General features: G+C 40.6%; 1 protein-coding gene across 1 annotated transcript; it reads right to left on the bottom strand.

Annotated features, from left to right (window-relative positions):
• Positions 1 to 1,268: 1,268 nt before the first annotated feature.
• slc43a1a (solute carrier family 43 member 1a) lies at positions 1,269 to 21,734 on the bottom strand. The gene is made up of 15 exons (XM_005723156.1): positions 21,464 to 21,734; positions 16,091 to 16,254; positions 15,342 to 15,534; positions 13,199 to 13,254; positions 12,537 to 12,613; positions 6,299 to 6,391; positions 5,799 to 5,932; positions 5,579 to 5,706; positions 4,655 to 4,801; positions 4,520 to 4,555; positions 4,298 to 4,433; positions 3,976 to 4,105; positions 3,812 to 3,885; positions 3,044 to 3,167; positions 1,269 to 1,896 (listed from the first exon to the last, which is right to left on the bottom strand). Exons 2-15 carry the CDS (start codon positions 16,242 to 16,244, stop codon positions 1,699 to 1,701), a joined length of 1,680 nt encoding a protein of 559 aa, XP_005723213.1. The 5' UTR covers positions 16,245 to 16,254; positions 21,464 to 21,734; the 3' UTR covers positions 1,269 to 1,698.
• Positions 21,735 to 23,069: the final 1,335 nt, after the last annotated feature.

The following is a 23,069-nucleotide window of genomic DNA, read 5'->3' as shown; positions in this document are numbered from 1 at the left end:
CAATACACATTTTATACACACACTAGTTCATTTCTGTGCATAAAGTAGTATAAAGTAGTCCCCAACACTGACACACTGTGCGTCACAATTACCAAAACCCATCCCGTTCTTTCTTTGTAAAAGTTACAAAATGTGTTCCTATAGATGTTTATATTTATAAAAGAGTTCAGAATGTGAGGGGAAAATAAGCTGGTTAAACTTCATCTCTGAATCACACAAATGCACGAGGAGAAATCTCTCTGTTCAGCTCGGGTATTTTAATTTAAATGAAAATGCTGGATAGGCAAAGGAGTCTGTTAAAGAGTGACAGTACAAAAAAAAGAAAAAGTAAATGGAGGTAGATGTGGTGTCCGCCTGTGTTTCAATCAGAGAACGTTTGTGAAGAGCTGAAGTTCTCATAAATATTGAAATGTTCAAATCGTCTAGGTCTTTAGGATTTTTTTTTTCACATGTATTAACAGTGTTACTTACTGTGTGTGTTTTTTTTGTTTTGTTTTTTTGTTAAGAGTTTGTTGGAGACTACAGTAGAAAAAGCACTATTAATCTACACTTTAGACCACCTACACAATACACTTACAGGAGCTTCTTGGCCTGCCACGAAGCTCCTGGCGTACAGTTTTTGTGCTGATGTTAATGCGACAGGAGGTTTGGAACTCCAGAGTTATCAAGTCAGCTTGTTGGCAACATTTACACATTATGCGCCTCAGCACTCAATAGCCCCACTCTATGACTTTATTTGGTTTACCATTTATTAACTGAATTAATTGTGGTTCCTTAACGCTTCTGCTTTGCAATAACCCCTTTTACAACTAATCATGGAATATCTAAGTGAAGAAATCCCACTAACTGACTGGTGGTAACAAAGCCATCCTATTACAGCACTGTGCTTAAAGTCAGTGAATTCCATAAAGCGACCCATTATTTCACAAATGTTGGTATGTTGGTAAAGGCAGGCAGCTGGTGAGGCACGTAACTTTATACACCTGTGGCAGTGGGACTGGAAACACCTGAATTCAATTATTGAAATGAGTCACTTATTACTTTTGTCCATATAGAGAACTAAATGGTTGAGTCCTAAAATACTGAACTGGAAGTCCATCCATCCATCCATTCGCTTCCGCTTATCCTTTTCAGGGTCGCGGGGGGCGCTGGAGCCTATCCCAGCTGTCATAGGGCGAGAGGCAGGGTACACCTTGGACAGGTCGCCAGTCTGTCGCAGGGCCAACACACAGGGACAGAAAACCATTCACACTCACATTCATTCGCACATTCACACCTAGTGACAATTTGGATTATCCAATTAACCTATCCCCACAAGCTTGTGAACTGGAAGTGTAACTTAATATCTTCAAGCAGTTCTTTGGTGTTAACTAGTATTGTCATGATTATAAGTCTTAGAAAACTATATCATAGTATTTCAAGTACTGTGATATCAAATGAAATCCATGGCTTTTTAAACACACGAACTTGATCCTTGACCTAGACCAAAATAAATAAAAAAACAAAACAAGTGATGACAAATCTCCCTAAAATACAAACATGTGGGATATCATATTCTTTCTGATGTGGTTTGTTACGAGAACTAGCACCAGCTTAAAAAAACAAAACAAAACAAAAAACAAAACTTAACATAACTTTATGGTTGCTTATTTCATATCTAATCCTACTGTCCCCCCCTATCCTAAGCTGTTGTGTTCTCTAAGCATCTATAGCAGCGAAGCCATTAGTGTGAGGTTTGCAGCCATTGGCGTTGGTGTGGTTGAGCGCCTCCATCTCCTGATTGGCAGCCAGCTTTTCTCTGGCCTTCTTTTCCCTCGTCAGCTGTCTGCAGTGGTAGAACAGGTAACCTGGCAACAGGAAGCCAGTAAACGAGAAGATCAGCAGGCCGAGGTTGATCTGCAGGAAAGAAAGATCAGGAAGATGGACAGTTGTAATTATGATTCACATTGTCAGGCCATAATTAAAATTGACAGTTTCAACTGTGACTATTTTTAAACTACAGGAAGAAAACTTTAAAACTGTTTGAAACCAACTGAGACAATAACCCATATAAAATCAAATTACATTTAACATGTAGCAAGAACCGATCAACTGAAAACAACAACAACAGATTAAATCTCAAACTTTCTCGCGTCCTATTCTGGCCAATTATGCAGCTTGTTCTTTGAAAACAGCCCTTCTAACTCTTAGTTTGTATTTTTTTTTAGGGGGGGCATTCCTAAAAGCCTACTTTTTTCTGATTGGCTGGCCCCTCATCTGGCTTCCATAAACAGAACCCTAGGCTTGTAAGCCCCTCCTCTTTATCTCAGGCATGTAGAGAGCTTTAACCTTAAGGAAAATTCCCTGTTTAGACCAGCCTGAAGCCAGAAGATTTGGCTAAATTTTACTTACCAATGTAAGCAAACACTAAATTTTACTTAACTATGTAAGCAAACAAAGGGACACGTATAATTTGTCTCCTTTAAGCATAGTCATGGTTTGTGCTAAAATGCTAATGTTACAGTGCTAACATTCTCAAAATAACACAGTGTTTAATATGTTCACAGGCTAGTTTAGCTGCAGTAAACAAAAGAAGCAGAAGGGAATGTCTTCAGATTTGTAACTCATGTGACACCCAAGCTCAAATATTTTTGCTATATTATATATATTTTTTCTATATTCATATTATACTTGCTGAATGTCAACCTACTATGTGGCTCTAGATAAAACATTTGCAGGTGATCCGAGTGATTAGGACTCATTATGTTTTAAACCTGAATGATTGTTTTAACATACACTGAGTGGTCATGTGGACATTTTGAGGTGAATCAACATGATGATCCAATTTAGGATTACCATTTGGCCTCTTCAGTCTTCACTTAGTGCACTCATTACCTAATGAAATTAATGTGTATAAAACTGTAGCTAACAAATGCAAATTCATTTCATTTACAATTTCAGTTATCCCATGGATAGTTGGTGGCGCAATAAACAATGCTGAGAGCTTTTTATGGGCGTCTCATTGTGAAGTTCGCAGGCATGCAGAGAAAATGTGTTTTCTCACATAGTAGGGGTCTCCTTTCAATGGTCCAACCATGGCGATGAAGAGTGGCTGCTGCAGCAGGGCGATCACAGCGCTGATCATGGACTGGAGGCCTGTCAGCGTGCCAAAGTGGTTGGACGGGTAGCTGTGGGAAAGATTTAGTGGTTAGCGTGAAATACCAAGTGACAATAGGCTGACAATACATAAAATAAAAACAGCTGATTTAGTGTTGGAGACATAACATCTATGTTGAAATGCAGGATTTAGTGCCAGCGAGAGCTTGTTTTCATGCTGATGTGGCTCTGGAGGGCACTCATAACCAACAAGTTTAATGTTTGCCCACACGATGTTGGGTGATAATGAACAATTAGATATGTACCAATCCTACAATGACATAATTATGCATGTCATACTGAATAAGTATAAAATGTATAAAGCAATGCATAAGCTGAAAGGTTGCAGTGTGGTCTCCGGGCACACAATACAGGATCCCCCCTCCTTTTGTTACCACATCTGGTTGCTTTTATCACACTGTAAAGCCGCGCTTTTTGGTGTTTATATGGTGTTAGATAATCACACTAAATGGGTCAGAAAAGAGTCCATTGTCTCATTTCCAAGATTAAGTGAAATCCTAGTTGTCTTATTAATGAACCTGAAACTCAACATATGTTCACTTTGATGAGCACTTCTTCCAGTTATTACGTCACTTAAATGCCATGTGATTTAAAAATTAGGTTTTTGTGAAACTTTGCATGTAATTGTGTTGTACAAAGATTTATCAGCACTTACACAGCAGCATAAAGTCCTCCACAGCAGGAGTGGATGAAGCCTCGGACCATAGTGTGGAGGATGAAGGTCAAGATCTAAGGTTGAAAAGAGATGGAAAAAGTCAGGGAATTAATGCATCACACTAATTACTGTTGTATCGTTGTTGTCACAGAATAAGGCATTACCTGTAGAGGCAGGTTGTCGATGAGGCAGCAGACTCCAAATGCAATTAGCAGCAGGTTAGTGAGGATGAACGCCCTCATTGCATTTGTCACCTTCTGAATCTTACGGTCTCTTTTGGGTCCACTGGTGAGCCTGTTGAGGACACAGGCAAAGAAGTTCCCATCACAACATACAGTGTGTGCTTCTCATATATAAATGGCCTCGTCAGTCTAGTCAGTCCTTCTCCATCATCCTATATTCATGTCTTTACTGTCAAACTACCCAATAAAGGCGAATAATAAATGAATGTTTATTCCCAAATCTGTCAAGTTTCTCTGCACATACCTCTCTTGTCTGCCTGAGGGGACTGTCTGATCCTCTTCACACTCCTTCATCTTCCAGTCCATGATGTAGCCAATCAGAGGACATGTGGCCAGACACAACAGCTGTAGCATGCCAAAGGTGGACGAGTAGAAACCCACTGAAAGACAAAACATTAAATTAAGAGAAGACAAAATAACAAAGATAACAAGTTTCAGTTTAAAGCCTTATTACTACAGTGCTCACCATTGTCTTCTGCCTCCTTGGCTAGCTTGCCAGACGCTGGAAGATACATATAATAAAGAGCATTTCTGTCAGTACTGCTCAAAGGTTTTTCACAGTACTGTAAATACTGACTGTGTTTGAGGGTTGGACACTCACGGTGCTCTTCTCCATGGGTGATCAGGAACTCCAGCATCTTGTTCATTGCCCCCATATAAAAGATGATTCTCAACTGGGACATCCCCATGGTAACCAGACTCCAGAGGAAGATGGGAGAAAACACAGACCGACGGAAAGGAACCGCATCTGTGAGAGGACGAGTGTTTTTATTTTCCTGTAATGATTGTGATGGAAATTCAGGAGAAGTGGTTCAGATTTCTAACTTTTACCGTAAACCTTGTGGGAGATCCAGTCTCTCAGTAATATCACACAAAATAAATCAGTGGTTCTCAGCCTGACATGTGCAAGACGTGAGGCACTTTTCTAGTTTGTCTACAATTTTATAATTTGAGGGGTTGCAAGATGATTAATGGGACAGAATTTTATTGTGGCCACAAAACAAAAGGTGCATGACTGCGAGCATTGTGGCTGTGTGTGTGGGTACACTTGCATTACTCATTTTGGGGGACCTATATCCGTACAGTCACACATGTGTGGGGACTCTGTATCTTTTGGGGTCAAAAAGCAAGACCCCATAAGACAAATCTTAAAATTTTACAGTTGGAAAAAATGTAGTTTTACCCACAAAACTATAACATACTATATTCTCCTTCAAAGTGGCACAACTGTGTTAAATGGTAAAGTGGTTCTTATATAGCACTTTTCTACTCTGCTCAAGCACTCAAAGCACTTTAAAATTTTAAATTGCCTCAATTACATTCGGATAAGCACTGTTTTCTATACCCAAGTGCTTTTTCTACCCAACATTCACAATATTCAACATTGGACCACCAACTTTTTAATTAGTAGATGGCTTGCTCTATATCCAATCTATTTACCTCAATATAGATTGGCACTTGTATAGTGCACCATTCACATTCACGCAAACTGCAGAAGGAAAAGAGGACAGATTTGTTGACCTACTGGGTGCAACCTCATGTCCATTAGCAAGCTTCTCTGTGGAGCGTCGGATGTCTCCGTTTTGGTGGCTCAGTCTCTCACCAACAACCTTCTGCTCAGATGAAGGTGGCTCTTGAACATGGAGGATCTTACTGTTACCAATAAACAGGAGGGTTTCAATTACGGAGTTACGGTTGTCATCAACAGTTACTGTATCAATATTAAAAAACAAAAACAAACAGACCTGTAGTCCACCTCTTCAGGTGTTGGAAAACCTTCTTTGGGCCAGTTTACAAAACAATTTATGAAGACACATGTGGCAAGACCCGCCCACGTCCACATGATCACCGTGAACGACACGCCTGCGTCGTAGATGGCCTGGGAGGGAAAAGAAGTTGTGTTTTTACACTCATGTTTCACTTGTGTTTAAAGGTGTGCTCGCTCACTGTTTTTTTTTTTTAAACCACATGGCGGAAACAGAACAAGCTGTAAACACAACACAGACATTATCACCTTGTAAAGTTTTTACGGTGAGCGTGCTTAGAAACCATCCAGACACATTTATGCATTTATTTACAGTGGCGTACCTCAATGTTTATGCCTTATAACTCCATCCATAACATTTCTAACATTTCAAAGGCACTCTGAAGTAGACTCACAGTTACAACTCCACCCGGTTTATGTGAGAAATTCATCTAAGCGTGTAACTTTAACAGTGTATTTGTTAACATATCCTTAATTTACCTTGACTCCAGGGAAGGTGACTGCAGAGGAAGCGTAGGAGCCGATCATCAGAGACATTATGGTGGAGCTCAGGGCACCAAACATGTTGGGGAGCTGTAGGCACAGGGACATGTAGACAAAACAGACATGGTCACATATAAAAACATTCACAGTGGTCCATGGACTACCCGGAGTTCATCATTTATTTTAGTGAAGGTTCACTATGTTATTTTGCCAGCAGAGGGCAGTGGTCTGCTTTGTGTTAGCAGGACGAAATACTGAACACTGATGAGGTTGCTCCTAACAGCAACGGTTCACTGCTCTAGCCTGCAGCGTTTGCACCCAGTAACACTTCTCTCTTCCTGCAGAGCAGACTCATTAAAAATATTAGTTTCCATGTCAAAACAAAGAAGAAATGAAGACATGGCCCCATGGCTCATTAATGGATTATGCTATACTTAGAAACATTGTTATCCTTGCAATTAAAACAAAGAAATAAAATTCAAACTAGTTCAGACTTGACTAGTTTCCTCTGACCTAGCATGAGGGGGGCAAGGTGGTGGGCATTAGGCACTAGGACACCATATATTAGGTCAACCTATTTACAGTGACAAGGAGCTTAGCAAACACAACAGTGACCTATTGTGCTTGTGGCACAGTAAGTGTCCTTTTAATTAGAGTTTTAAATGGGTTAATCGTGATTATAAAAATCACATGTGTAGGATTTTAATTGTGCTGGATGACAAGCTTACTATTCTCTCTCTCTCTCTTTCTCTTTCTCCCAATGACCACAGTTTTCCAAACCTCCTTCAAACGTCACCTAATCTCCCTACGCCGTCAGTGCCACTGTTGTCTCCCAGACAGTTTCCACACCCTTACACTGACGTTATCGAGGCAGAGAGCATTTATTAAACATAAAGGAGCACAACGTTGACCTCCTAACATTTTTATTGGGAGATGATGTATAGAGATATAGAATTTTTTTATGCGAAAAATCATTATCTCTTTAAGTTATTTAAACCTCTATTAATTAAGAATGAGCTGAAAACAACACCAGCTTAGGCTACTTAGAAAGTTGATACGGCTGACTTGGACGCAACTTGCTTCAGTTTGCACAACCAGTCAACATGGTGCAACATCAGCATTTTATTTGGAGTCCTGTGTTACAAGCCTATACGTTTAAATGCAATATTCACTCTACTTTCCCTACCCTCTCCACCAAATCCTTAGTGAAATATCAAGCGATGTTTGCTAGTGTAACTTCGCTTTGTATTTTCTAGCGTATCAGCAAGTGTACACAAGGCTTTTCATTGGAAACAGCTGCACCGAGATAGCGGTGAGAACCAAAGCAGTAAAGTTGTGGGTTGGGAAAACCTAAAATAATTTGTAAGAAGAGTATAAACTTCTGTAGAGCTAAGAAAACCGCAGTTTGTTTAATCTTACATTATACATAGTTATTTGAGCAAATGTTGGTTAAAAATATTAATTATAGTACCTTTAACAGATTACAGATCCCTTCTAATTACTATAAATATTTCTTATAGCACATTCTGCAGTCCTTAATTTTCCCATCACTTAGACACACTGGGATTCAGAGCTGCATAGAAAAGGGTCTTCAGGAGTTTTATAACCAAATATCAAAATTTTGGCCTTTGTGCCAAACAAGATGTAAGGTGGAAGGTGTGGGTGAGAGGTGTGCTTTTTCATCCATGTATGAATTTTGTCTGCTGTCCTGAGATTACATAACTGTGACGATGTGCAAGCTGTGGTGCCTGCGCTTTATCGAGGAAGCATGAGGTCACTTCAGTTGCTGACACTGAAGTGAGATGTTGGCAGGTAAACAGGAAAGAAAAGCTTTCCTGAGGATGTTCGAGGAGAGAGTCTGCCTGTCTGAGTGAGAGGAGAAAAACAACCGCAAGAACACCCGTCCTCATTCAGCACTTCTGAGAACTGAATTACAGCTCGTCTATGAACATAAGGTCTGCAGTGCTGTGGAAGTTTATGGAATGTGGGAAACGGGGCCCTCCGAGCTTGCATCTCATGTTGTAAGATGTCAGGTTACCAAATATGGAAAGTGCAAATGTCTATCATCTACCTCTGTGTTCTGTCAGATCCTATTAAATAAATATTTTTTTTACAGGGCCTTGCAACACTTATGCATGCGAATGCTGCTAGGGGGATGTGGACACAAACGCATGACTGTATGGACGCACACACAGGGTCAAAATCACACACATAAAAAAAAAGGATTTAGCCATTCACTTGCCACAGCTAATGAGTTCAGGCTCTACTCCTGCCGTGCTCACTCACTTGGGTGTTGTAAGGCTTTGGCACTGAGTTTAATTAAGACTTTAATCACTGGGAGAATGGGCCAAATAGCAGATTAATGAGCAGTGAAATTTTGAAAGACAGGACGCAAGAAGGGAAAGGAAAAAAAGGAGAGGAAGAAAGACAGATGGGAGTATCAAATCAGCAAGCACATCTGTGACAAAGACACGGGCATTCTCACACTCACACACACTATAAGAAGATTGCTGGCTTATGTATCTGTGTATTTTCTCATTTTTGTGTTCCAGGTTCTGTATGTTTGTTTTGTCTTTTGTGTCTTACAGGTGCGGCAGTTGTGCATTCACCCCCCACCTGTCTTGCCTCTGCATTGTCATACCAAACCACATATAATGTAATTCACATGAAGAAGAGCTGTTCTTTCACCACTGTACATTCAGATCACAAATCTGCCAGACAGGACAAGCCACAAGAAAAAAATAAATAAATAAAAAATCAGCAAGGTAAGAAAAAAAAAAGACAGGTAGCAGGAGTAAAACTTTTTGTGTTTGATCTCCCAACGCTACATTTGCAGAGCCTCCCTCTGTGGAGATCCCAGCAGGAAACCCTAAACTGGAGCCGATTAGCACAGACTTCTTTTTGCTCCCTCCCTCAGTGTTCGCAGTTTGGTCAAACTGTCAACTTCAGAGTGTTAGCAAAGCCGTCAAAAGCCTGCTGTAGTGGACTTGTATAAAGACTAGGGACTTTTTAATATTAGGGTATGTACGATAATTACCTTTTCCCCCCCAATTCCCTGAAGTTGCTTCTATTCACTGAGTAAATTTAAAAGTAGGTCAGAAGCAGACTGACAACTTTCACAGTCATTACAAGGAACATGATTAACAGAAGTAGCTGCATTGTCTAATCGCATGCCAGTGGTAAAGTATTTGCATTGTCAGTTGCAGGCCAGGCTTCATTCCTTTAAAAATGAATGACATGATACTGGGAGCAGAAAAACTTTCATTCTGTACATAGAGAACATAGGGCGTTCAAAGGACCTCATGCATTCCTAACAATGTGACTCACTGGAAAAGAAGGTGTCTGTGAATCACCTTGTTGTCATTTAAGGCTTTAATTAGTTGGTAAAACCAAAAAAACTAAAGGTGTGTTTGCATATTGAGCACAGTAATGAGTCAAACTAAATATTTCATGAAGGAAAGAAATCAGAAAACTGAAAACTACAGGGCGTCACAATTGCAGCTTTTGGCGCCTGTTGTTGTTCTTTTACATCACCCACACAGGATCTCAGCTCATTGTGCAAGATACTGCACCTCAAATGTCCCAGTGTTCAGTTGTTTTTATTTAATATTCAACCAAACTCAATTATGTCACTCCTCCTTGAAATAAAACCCACAATCTTTTAACCTGTTGTTGTAATTGACAGCATCTCTTCAAATGATTTTACAATTTTATGCCAATCTTGTGTTATTGTTGGCAACATGAATGTATTATTACAAAATAACACTGAACATGTACGGACATCACAGGGGGACCAAGAGTACCTGTGAAAGTGAGGCAGAGTTAATTACCCTGATCAAGGTTATGGAGTTAAAAATGTTAAAACTTTCATCAACGCCAAACGTCCAGTCCACTTTTGGAAAATGTGAAAACTGTAAAGAATGAGGATAAAATGTGGACGTTCATCAGTGCTTCTGTCAGCTTTACAGTCTTCTTACTGACAAAGACATCAGCGGTTCCTACAGACATTTCTATAGGAAATCCATCCATAGAATTTCCATCCCAATTAAGACCGGCCCCAAGTTTAAAGAATCTGAAGTTATAATGTCTGTCTAAATGAATTACTATATTTATGTATTGTATAAAAATCCAATGATGGGCTTTGTATTGGGAGTTTCCCCCCAGTAACTGACTCAGAGCACAATACCGCAAAACGACTGAGATGGTCTTGTATAACTCTCGACCACATGGTTTAAATTATGATGGCATTTGTGAATTTACGTCTGTGTGTGTCTGCCCTTGCACTCTTTAGAAAAGCAGCAGCATTGAGGTCACTCGGTGTTGGTAAACCTCACCCTGATTAGAAGTGTCGACAGAGGGAAGGAACGAGGGACACGGAGGTCAGTCAGGGACAAACAACAGGGGGCAGCTGATCATTACTCAACAGTGTGTGTGTGTGTGTGTGTGTGTGTGTGTGCGTGTGTTATTAGCCGTGTTTGTCTGATAGGCTTGAAAGAACATTCTGTGTCGGCGTGAGCTAACACTAAAAGGAGCTCCACGTTCCTGCATGTGTTATGCCTGTTTCCTTAATGTAATGTTAGCCACGCGAGTATGAAACGTAGCTATATTCTTAATTTTGCATTCGTTTCTGCTTTTAAAATTGGTGTTGTTTTTGTACACCTCTACCTGGGGGGGAAGAAGTGCTAATTAAACATCTTTCACTGTTGTGTAAAAAAAAAAAAAAAAAAAAAAAGATGAGTCAGCAGCATCTGTAAAAACCTGAACGAACGAACCACTCTGTCGATTTGCTGCTGGACTACTTCCAAAACATTTCATCAAAATTCAACGCTGCGATTTTGTTCAATGTAGAAACAAGAAAAAAGTCTACCTGCTGAGTCACCACCAACAGGTCCCTGCAAGTTACACTTTTTTTTTTTAAACATCTGCACTGTTTGTCTGGTTTATATCACCCTAAACATCTTTCATACCCAATGGCATCCAGTTTCATAATAGACTCCTCTAACGCTTTTCTTTCTGTAAAAACACCCACGTAAGCAGTTTGCAAGCTTAAAGAGAAAAAGGTCCCAGGATAAGGTCATCTGTCCACAGTCAGTCTTTAACTTCAGCATTTAAACAGCTGTTTCTTGTTCATCTCCCCGTGCGCGCACATTTGCGCATCCGCATGTGTGCACAGTCATGCAGAGTTTAAAAGGTTGTGTAGTGATTATTCTGCTGACTGCTGAGCGGAGAAACTGAAGAGAGCAGGAAGAAGGTCGCGAGGAAGAGCTCAATGTGTGCTCAATGTGTCCTTGAGTATCTTTGATTAGAGGTAAAGGGGCCGAGCACTAGGGAGGGTGTGTAGTCACCCTTGGGCTGCAATTGGTGGAAACTTTCCATGTGGTAGAAGTCATGTGCACTCTGACGAAAACACTGTACCAGGACTAAGCACCAACCTAAATACTTGCCAGGACAATGATTTAAAAAAACACACTTGCTGATAGAGCACACGCATATGCACATGCCTGATGTGGACATCACACACCGTACCACCACCACCCCTTACCCCCACCCAGTCAGAACAACACATGCCATTTTGTCAGCTGAGAGACCAACCATGCTACTAAAATGTTTCTGCTCATTTGTTCCAGGAAGAATAAAAAAATAAAACCCTGTCACTACTTTCTTAGAAAGAGTTATGTAAATAGATGGTGTTAAATTATATTATAGGACATAGAGTTACTGACTGACTACCAGATGACTAATAGCATTTAATGTTACTGATTGTACTGCACAGGATTACCAGTCATACTACTATCAACTGTTAAGAAATACAAGACATGGTGTCCATGCAAAGGCTCCCTTCTTTTAATTTAGGGGTTTTGTAAAGTTGACCACATGGAATAAGACCTTTGCCACCCAAAAATAAATCCAAACTGGTACTGAGTGGAGTGATTGTCTTGTTCTAACAACATCACAAAAGACACAACGATACCAATAAATGAGATGTGAACATGAAACCAACTGCACTGGAACTGGCCGTTGACAAGACAAGACAAGACAAGCTTTATTAGTCCCACACGTGGGAAATTTGTTTTGTCACAGCAGAAAGAACTGAACTGAAACAACTGATGAGGGCTCTGGATAGGTTATATATTGAGCTGCCTGTGCAGTATATATATATATATCACACTATTCCCCTCAATTAATCAGCCATACTGCATGTCTTATCCCTTCGCCTGTTAGCCATGTGTCTTACCGTGATGGAGGTGAAGGTCAGGCAGATGCCTCCGAAGCCATTCAGAGAAAGAGCCAGGAAGATGAGCGCTGAGAGGACTGCAGAGAAAGCAAGAGAAACATTAAAACTCGCTTTGGTAAACTGGAGGACTTCATTTTACAAGAAGTCAGTTTAAGTTAACATTTAAGGAGACCGCCTTCAAAAACAAGCAAATTACCATGGGCCTTAAAATTTAACCGCAGCGGATATTCACTAAAGCAGTTGGCTTTTAACTTGTGAAGTGGTGTGAAGATGAGGGTGTGGTGAAACACATTGATGCAGCTGCAACTCCTTCACTTTCTCTGTGGTTTAAGTGTAATATTGAGCAACACAGACAGCAGCTTAAATAAACAAGCTGGTACATAAAATGGTTCCAGCCAGTGTGACAGACACTTTCATATAACCCTAAAATTAATCTAAATTTTAATTAGGCTTAAAATTATAAGTTATGAGTGACAGGTAGGAACAATTTTTTTTAAATAACTCATTTGTCATGCAAATAGATAGATACCTTATTGATCAGTGATAAAAATCAGTTTGTTTTTACAGTGATTAAAAAAAAATCCAGGTATACAGACTTCTATAAAGCCTGTGTGCCATTTTGCATCATTTATCTCATCAATATCTTGTCTGTTTTTACTCACTGTCGGTCTTGTAGGCAGAGGTGGCCATCATAATACAGGACAGACCAAAGCATGAGCTGCAACAAAGAGAGAGAAAAATAATGAAACCTCGAGATAGCTAGCTGCTGGTGACATCGTCGGCAGTAATAAAAAGCTACTTTCTGCTGCTATCTTATCCACAAGGGGTCGCCACAGTGGGTAGCTTGGTGACTTGGAGAGATTGTTGATTCGTTCCAGCTAGAGACACAAAACCCCTTTGAAGTTGTGACAGGAACTCAGGCGTAAAATCTGTCATCTGCCAAATCAGCATTTTATCAGTTTCCATCGAGGCTGACACATAAAACTAACAACGGTGTCAGCCACTTATGGAGGTTATGTTGAAGCGTCTACAAAGACTAAGACCAGAAGTCTAAATCAGCTATAAAAAGTCTGGTTTATAAAACAGTTGGTCAATGATTTAACAGCCTGAATGCTTTTTGAATACATTCAAATCCGATAAGTGTCACGCTTGACTTTTAAAAGTCAAGTAAAGTCAAACTGTGGATGAGAAAGGCAGAAATCATGTGTGTTTGTTTATGTAACATGACTTTTTACCCTTCTGTTTTGAAGATAACCCAACCTCTAACTGAAGTTTTCCAGTGAACATCTAAATGATTCTGAGTAGGCTTTGGAGAAAGAGTGCGGTTGTCAGGTATAACCAAAAATTCAGCCCTCTGGGACCAACTCGATCTGTCGTGTTTGGAGCAAGAAAAATGCTGAATATGACCCACAAAATACCATCCCTACAGACAAGCAGGAAATGGAAACATGCTTGGGGGTTGTTTTTCTGCTAAGCGTGCAGGACGACTTCATAGGACTGAGAGGCCAATGGATGGGACCCATCCATCCATCCATTCGCTTCCGCTTATCCTTTTCAGGGTCGCGGGGGGCGCTGGAGCCTATCCCAGCTGTCATAGGGCGAGAGGCAGGGTACACCCTGGACAGGTCGCCAGTCTGTCGCAGGGCCAACACACAGGGACAGACAACCATTCGCACTCACATTCACTCACACATTCACACCTAGTGACAATTTGGATTATCCAATTAACCTATCCCCACAAGCTGCATGTCTTTGGACGGTGGGAGGAAGCCGGAGTACCCAGAGGGAACCCACGCAAACACGGTGAGAACATGCAAACTCCACACAGAATGACCCCGGCCTGATGTTGGAATTGAACTCAGGACCTTCTTGCTGTGCGGCAACAGTGCTAACCACCGTGCCACCGTGCTGCCCATGGGACCATGTACCCTAAAATCATGAGAATCTCCTTTCCCGCAGCCAGAAGACTGAAGGTGGATCACAGATGGGTCTTTAGGCAATGACCAATAACCCCCCAAAAATACAGACAATACAACACAACAAAGGAGCAGCTAGCCAACCCCCAGACCTCTACCCTATAAAAAAAAGTACCTATGGAGGGAGCTTAAGCTTCGAGTTGCTGAGCAGCCAAGAAACCTCAAGCATTCCTGTAAAGAGGAGTGGGTCATAATCCCTCCTGAGACGTATGCAAATGTGGTACCAAACTACAGGAAACATCTTATGCACAAATGCACTTGCCAAAAAGGGTTCCTCCACCAAGTACCAAGTCATGTTTTACTTGAGGATCAAACGTTTATTTCATGCAAGTATAACTTTTATGTAATGTGTTTTTGTTTAATCTTATGTCTCTCGATTAAACTGAAACTACCATAAAAACATGAGACTGTTCTTTTCTCACTTTTAAATTTTTCGGATCTTCTCATATTTTTTTTTTTTCTTGTGTCTCTCTGAGTCTGGCTCTGAAGTCAGTCCAAGCTCTACCTTACAGAACACATCCTGTAATTACATGAACGGTTGTAGACTAACTACACGTGTACTGAGAAAAGGTGCACACATACAAACGAGGACTGCCTACACTCGGTAATTTGCAGAAACTGGATCAACTTCTCGCTCCTGCTGTGGGAATGTGATCCATCTACTTTTTGTACTAGAACATAATTACCAGTAAATGAATTGATTGAATATCAAGTTTTCCTTCCTCGTCTCCACATGTGCCAAGGAAGATTTTTTTATGATTAAGCCAAACATACAAGGATCATTTATGAGCCACACATACGAATACATTGTCAAATGTTACAATATTACCTTCCAACCAGTCGAATGGGACGTGGTCCAAACTTATCCATCAGGATACCAAGCGGGAGGGTGGTGGCACTAAGCAAGAAGGAACCGATGGTGAAGCCCAGATTCAGCATCTCTTCCTGGTCCACACAGCTGACCCACTCCTCAACCTTCTGGCCAGAGGAGTTACCCAAAGACGTGTGCGCTGTGTCATTTTCTGTGGGAACAAGTGTGTAGGCTTGATGAGAGATCACTCAAGAACTATTTGGGTCTTTCAGGTTTTTTGTGGGCTCTGACTTGACTCCAAAACTAAGCATTATTTTCCCCATTTTCTAAACTTGTCTTAAAGGTGACTTTTCTGCAATTTCCAAAACAAGACAATCTCATGCTTTATAGATTGCAATGACACATTTGAACACAATACATATGTTTCCCGAAAAGTAATTCCAAGTGATGAGGCCTTAAAACCTGCAGTTCCTCAAATGGCCACTCAAGGGACGTTTCTAAAATGAGTCAGTCCTCATGGACTCCAATGTTAAAATGTACTTGAGCATTGTCTCTATGCCTTCATAGGAACTGTTGATGGGGTGAATTGTTAGGATTTAATCAGGGCTTAAAGTTAGAAGCCTCCCAAAACAAAAAACTGTAGCAAGCTTGCTAACACATAATTTGGCTGCTGGTATTTTGGGTACGTCTATCTTCTATTTACAATCTATGCAAATGTCTAATAGATGTGTTATCTCCATATCAAGGTTCAGAGATTCTGATCTTACCTGAGCACAGGTGAGAGTAGAAGCCTTCCCTCTTTAACATGATGAGCAGGGAGCCCCATCCCAGCAGCACAGCCGAACACAGCAGGTTTTCAATTACCGCTGTCACCGCCATCCACCAGCGCCTCCTGTAGGCCTGGACGAGAGTGGGCGCCATCGCTGCTGCTCTGTGATTGAGGAGCAACAAAGAGGGAGGGGGAGGATAAATTGAAATTACTTTAGGCAAACATGGAGGTTATTTATTTTTTTTCTAACAAGTAAAAAAGATAGTTGATGCATCCAATGTAAATGCGAAGGGTTTTCCATTTGTTTAACACCTTTGAAAAACTTCCAGACACACTAAATAAGCTGAACAGATTTTATTAAATAATATTACACACTGATGTGAGTCATTACTGATGCTAAACCACCTCCTCCAAAGGTTTGATTACCCGGTGTCTTAGTTTGAAGTAACAACATTAATTACTTGAAGCCCTTATTTAGTTTTAGCTCAAAAACATTCAGTAATGTTTTCCCAATGTTCCCATATTTATTAAGGACCAGGAAATTCTTTAGCGACGTGAATGTTAGGATTTTTGCTAAACCAGTTTGTTGTTTCAGGGAAGAAAAAAAAAGGCACAAACTGTAACCCTAAGTCTGAGTGACTCACACCACTTTCCATGACTTTGGGTTTGTGAAATTATTCCAGTCCAGATTTACTTCCTGTGAACTTAAGCTCTCATTCACATTGACATTTGAAACCTGATGAGTACATCTAATAAGTGTCCATGTGGAGAGTCACTGTTTTGTAAATCCTAGGCCAGACAGCTTCAGATGTTCACCTACTGTGCTGTGAACAAAGCACTTGAGTTTGACTCCCAGAAACACTGCAGAGTGCTGAATTGGTCTGCTTTCCTTATGGAAATTGGGGTGGCACCTTAAAGTGCCGCTGTTTCCATCTAAAAGCAAAGGGGAGTGGGATTAAATGAGTATGGAAACCAAATGGAACTACAGCTTGGCTTTGGTTTTAAGTCACAGGATAATCAGGCTGCTTTTACATAAACACACATGGGCAAAAACACAGCAGCTGTGATTTGACTGACTAAATAAAGTCATCTTAGTCACGGCCACCTGAAAAGTACACACAGACACAGACACACACACACATAGACACACAAAGTACAGGTCACTGGTCACAATGATCTGCAACATGAGCGCCCAACACAGTCATGAATCTGATAACACACATATGAAAAACATCTAAACAAGAAGCCATGATCCAAATATGACCAGCTATTCCATTTGGCAGCCAAACCACAAAAGGGGGCGGAGGGGAACAGCGAGAGAAGAGGCCTACAGTCAAGGCCTCAAATAGGAAATCAGTTTCAGTGCTTCTTAATGGCGGCATCCTTTAAGCATGTGTCATACTGGAGAACCAGAGAGGCCCTAATGGGACAGATTTGTCTCCGCTTGTGCTCACAAGCTTGCGTGTGCCTTCACGAGGCGTGTGTGTAATGCGATTATCCACTGCCCGCTGAACCGCCTTTGTGCTGAAGAGTGTTTGAAAAGCGGGATTTCGTTGTAACTGACACCCCACGACAAAAACCCCTTCAACACACACTCACTCAACAATGAGGTGACAGCGGAAGACGGTGCTTATTCACGCTGTCGTGTAAATGCCCAATCCACACATTAACCCGTTAATTAAGTCTGAGCACACAAACAGTAAAGAGGCTAACTTTTAGCCAAACTTCTACAAACACTTGAGTTACAACCATTCATATCATCTTTAAGTTAGGAATTTTGTTGTCGATCCATTACCATTTTCAAACTGATTGTTTTATCCACCCAGCACGCCAGAGAGAACCAAAGTTATTAGATCCACTGTTGCAAAGGCCTAAGATGTTCATATTTGAGCTTTTAAAATGTGTCAGAGATCCACCTGCTTACAAAAACGGACTCCAGCTATCAATCAAAGGGCAAAATGATAACCAAATTTTCTGTCCATAGAGTTTATTATCATTTACAACCAAATTTATAAATGATAATAAAAACAGACTCCAGCTATCAATCACAGGGCAAAAATGAAGGAAGGAGTTCATTTCCCCTTTGGATCCTGCATGATGTGTCATATATGCTTTGTATTTTATTTTTAGCCTGGAGGAAAAAAACAGACAAAAAAAACCCAACCATTACAGTTATCCCATGTGTCCTTGTATATAAGAGATAACTGTACACAGATAAAAATTTGTTGCTTAGCTGTTGCTACAGTCAACAAGCGAACTGCTATTTTGATGATCCTGATAGGGTGTCTGTCGATATGCACACATTACTTCTTTAATCTAGCGTAAATCTAAATCTTGTTAATTTCAGCCAAAGCTGATGTGAAGTAAGGACAGCCTAACCTAGTTAGTATCTCGCTGAGGAAATCTGTCGTTTAATTAACCTCAATGTGCACTTTTAAAGCAGGTAGCAAATGTAACTCTGCCAAGTCAAACATGATTGATTTGGCTAATCTTTACACCTGCTGCCCTTCATGACACGGCCCCTGAAAGGATTTGTGTCTCTGACTAGAATTGAGCCAGCAACCTTTTGCTTGTCAAGCAGATATATATATACACCACTACACTATGCACAAAATTAAACTCTAAAAAACAGCCACTTAAAGTCCATAAAAGTCATTAACTTAAAATTTTTTAAAATATTTTAAAAAATCAGTAACTCCTAAGTAGTGTCAGAGTTTCCACATATACAAACTAAAATGTTAAAGTAACACACAGACCATTAAAGGTCTAAGTATACAAGTTACAGTCACATGTATTTGATTTACCGCGGGGGCTGAATCAGGGGCATCAACACACACATGGTGAAATATGTGTGTGCATGAAAATATCGTGCACACACATCGCTCAGGAGGCAAAGCAGTAAATGAAAATGGGAGTTCATGGCTTCTTGGTATCACAAACACATGTCTGTTACTGTAAAAAAAGGCTGTGGTGTCATCTGCTTCGCTTTCACACAAACTGATGCAGGGCACGGATCCATTCGGACTAACTACTACTTATCACACATCCCTCGTCACCGTTTTTCCGTCCATTTCCAGGTGCCTGTTACTACTGCAGTAAACTGCACGCTGTCAATAAAGGGAACAGGAGTGCTACTGTGTTACCGTGCAGGAAGGTCAACACATGACAGACATGTGGCAACAACTTAAAACATGAAAGCCCGGCTTTTTGTCTTGTTGGCAGGCAGTTGTGAGTCCCTGTCACAACACTGTGAAGTGTGTGCTTGTAAAGTTAGAGCAGGTGAAGCCTGCTTTGGGATAAATTCCACAAAAGGAGGGTGTTTCCTGAAATACCGGAGCAGTAGCAGCTGAATGATGCAATAACTCCAAGACTTACTCTACTCCTCTTTGCCACTGGCAGCCTGGATAAGCGGATGGGGTTTTAATGGGTTTTGAATTATTGAACAGGGCCTTCCTTCTCAATCAACAACTGAGTGAACATATAGGCTCAATTGTCCCTATCATGCTTACTTTCAAGTCTCCCTGTTGCTGCTTACTTCCAGCCATGCTCTTTTTTTCCCTGCTGGGGATATAGATGACCTTGACCTGACGTGTTTATCAAACTCTGCGGGACTATAAGAACCGCAGGAAAAATGTTTCCAAATAAAATAAACCACAAAGCCCCGGGCCTCTCTGTTCCCCAAAGAGTCCAAAAGTTGCCCGGCCAGCGAGCAGCTGTCTCTCCATGGGTGTGATAGTCAGCCTCCGCTTACCAGGCAGGGCAGAAGAGGAGACGCGTTCATGTGCTGCTCCAAATGTCAAAATCTGGAGTTCTCCCCTGGCCTCCAGATCCCATCAAAGCGTGACACAATTAAGAAATAAATCAAGAAGGCAAACGAGCAATAAATACATAAAATATAGGCATACTGGCTGGATAAAGGGAAACAAATATATAATTAGGCTGTTTAAAGATCAAAATTATTTTTAATCTGCTTTTCAAGGGTTTTGTGACCATTAATCACCCAAAAACATCCACTGATTATGAACGCCAGCGCCCCAGTTCTGAGAGAAATGGGGAGCTCTGCTCTATCTGATGCTTTAGACTGGGTGTTAGAGGCTACACCCAGTGACTTGGGGACATGCTGCATTTAAAATCCACACATATTAAACATACAGTTGCTTCACCCATCGTTCTCCCCATTTTTTATATATTCTTTCATTTAAGGGGTTGTCATTTTATTTTGTTTTATTTGATTCCTCATCAATGAAACCAACCAACTTTTGGTTTTTCAAGATGCAAACAAGATTTTCATCATGTCATCCCAGCAAGTTTTCACTGACTGACATAAACCAACTTAATAAGTCAGTACAGGCATGTATGGATACATTAAATGCACAACAAATTCATCAGACTACTACCCAATGTAAAGTTTCTTCCAGGTGTTACATATGGTTAAAAAGATTCAAATGCAGTAAGTATACATGTTTCATATAAATATCGTCTATAGCTTAATTATTTTCTTTAGCCCACATAATTAAACATTTCAGTTACATAAAACGTGATTTTGATTTGATATACTGTATAGCATGTGGCACAAGGCAATAAGTCTCTGGCACAATCATAAGCATCGGTTGCTACTGAAAACAAGAAAAATTTGTGTGTTAATGGTGGGGGAGGGGTACACTATGCAATATATTCAGTTTTAGAATTTATATTTAGTGTTAACTGTAGCTAGGTTAACTGTAGCTAGGCTCAAAGTGTTAATGCAATCTTATTTTAATATGCAATAGTGTCATATGCAACAGGGTGGCATTAGGGGTCTATGCCAGCACATTCCACCACATGCCACCCCTCTAGAACCCTGTTATGCTGTAATTGGGCTATAATAAAACAAACGCCTAACTTAAGACATTTGTGCGCATTTATGGCTTTCCAGGGGTTTTATAAATATTATAAATGAGTCATAACAGGCAGGACTCCGATGCTCCGTGAAATGAAGGCTCAGGTTTCACTGAGCGTATTGTACACATTTTAATCGTCACTTCCGAAACTTTCTCAACATCTGCCGCTCGCGCCGATTCTCACATTTTTATCCTCCCTTTGTGAGCGCCCGTACTTTGCGCCATTTCTCCCCTCACCAGGCCACGGACGCACAAACACACGTGGACACACACACATATATTGTGAGTTTAATACGCAGCGTTTGGTCTGTATCGTGAAAGCTGACACTGTCCATCTCATGCCACGTGTATCAGAGGTCGATTGTTCCTCCTGCTGTTTCAAGCCACCGCTTACTTCTTTAATTTTCTTTATTTTTTTTAACATATAACACTAAACTCGTGAACACAACAGCGGCAAAACGTGGAAATGTAAGTAAACATCATACACTTACTTCAGTTGTGTGTCCTCTCACAGGGGCTCGAAATAAAGGTTCCTTATTGAATAACAAAATAAGAATTTAAGCTCAACTTTAACTAATTGTTGTCCTAATAGCAAAGTTGAGCCCGAGTCCCCTAAATACAACTTTTCCCCCTCCCTCTGTCCTCTCCCTTTCTTCCTGGTTGAAGACTGATGTTCCTTGCCTGTAAGTCCACGTTTTTTCTCCCTTTCTCTCTTCGGTTACACCACACACTTCCCCCTTCAATTTGACTTCTCCCTCCCATCTAGTTTACCGCCTGTTGAGGGGAGGAGAAAAGTCACTACGCCACACACATTCATGCTGGTCTTTCCTTCCATGCAAATGTCCTCCAGCATTGCGCATGGAAGTTTTAAAGAGCCCTTGACCTCGTAGGACCTGGGGTCCACATATGTGGACATCACATTTTGAGTTGTCCAGACCAAAATACTAAATTTTGCTCTTCAGGGGCCTGATATCCACTTACAAGGAATTTATACTACCACTGTGAATTTCCTCATATGTGGATTGCATTTTTCTCAGAAACAAAAATCAGGTAAAAAAAAAAAAAAAAAATTACAGTAATTTTTTCTTTTTACAGTCATCAGGTCCCAATCAGGCCAAATAGCAAAGAGAAATTAAAAATGCATGCCATGAAAGAGTCCGGGTCTTGGGAGGTTAAAGGAAAGTCACTGCAATACGGGATCACATAGAATAACTGATTCAGCACATATGTGGTTAATGTTTCATACCAAGCTGAAAATACATTTAATACGACAACAGTTTATCAGCTCAAACATCAAACGACATGAGTGCTTTAAAAGCATCTCTGACAGCATGGTGGGAGTTCCTAAAAATGACGGAGTCTTCATTAATCCCATGCAAACATACACCTATCTGGAACAACCCTGACATATTACAAAACAATAATATGATTAACTTCCCAGATTGGAGTGGAATCAAATACTTGGAACATATATTAGAAGGAACAGACTTCATTCCGTTTGACAGAATAGTTGTATTCAGGCCCATCCTGGTTCGGATGGGCCTGGGCCTCCTGGTCTTGGTGGATTCCAGAGAGTATTGGTGCCTACTGGGGTCAGCGGGGGAGCTGGCCCTTCCTTCCCTCCCCATCCCCAGCTGCCTCCCTCTTCCCGCTACACTAGCATTCAATATTTAGTATTTACTGTTATTTATACTTAGCTAGATTATTGTGATGGCGTTGGGTTGATATGTTGCTCTTTTTTTTTGCTTGTTTTCTTCTCTCAACAGGTGATCCAGATGAATCAAATGGACCACTTAGTAAAGTTAATCCACTGGGTATTTTTCTTGGCCTTCAGACAATAATTCTGATGGCTAAAGAACCAAATGGGATAGGCAAGAAAAAAAAAGACAACCAAAATAAAACAAACAAAAGAAAATTTATTTGGCAATGAAGGGCTTCACCACACAATGTGGAGATGTCTCACATTTAAGGTAATTTAACAGAGAAAGTCATAACTATTAAAAGACTGAAAGAGTGTTTCCGAAGGTTGTTGTAACAACCCAACTCTTTTGGCGTCTGAAACTGTGACATGTAGGTTGTTCTCATACAGTTTTGTTT

This window comes from Pundamilia nyererei, unplaced genomic scaffold (assembly GCF_000239375.1).
Source record: "Pundamilia nyererei isolate P.nyererei 1_Seehausen unplaced genomic scaffold, PunNye1.0 scaffold00008, whole genome shotgun sequence".
Classification (NCBI taxonomy): domain Eukaryota; kingdom Metazoa; phylum Chordata; class Actinopteri; order Cichliformes; family Cichlidae; genus Pundamilia; species Pundamilia nyererei.
This window is presented reverse-complemented; position numbering and strand designations above follow the sequence as displayed.

What these genes read in the sequence shown, in the direction of transcription:
- slc43a1a (XM_005723156.1), bottom strand. Translation starts at nt 16,244, where the DNA reads ATGGCGCCCACTCTCGTCCAGGCCTACAGGAGGCGCTGGTGGATGGCG. An exon ending in CACCCATGGAGAAGAGCACC is followed by an intron (nt 4,556 to 4,654) that starts GTGAGTGTCCAA and finishes TGTATCTTCCAG; the next exon opens with CGTCTGGCAAGCTAGCCAAG. An exon ending in TCGACAACCTGCCTCTACAG is followed by an intron (nt 3,886 to 3,975) that starts GTAATGCCTTAT and finishes TTTCAACCTTAG; the next exon opens with ATCTTGACCTTCATCCTCCA.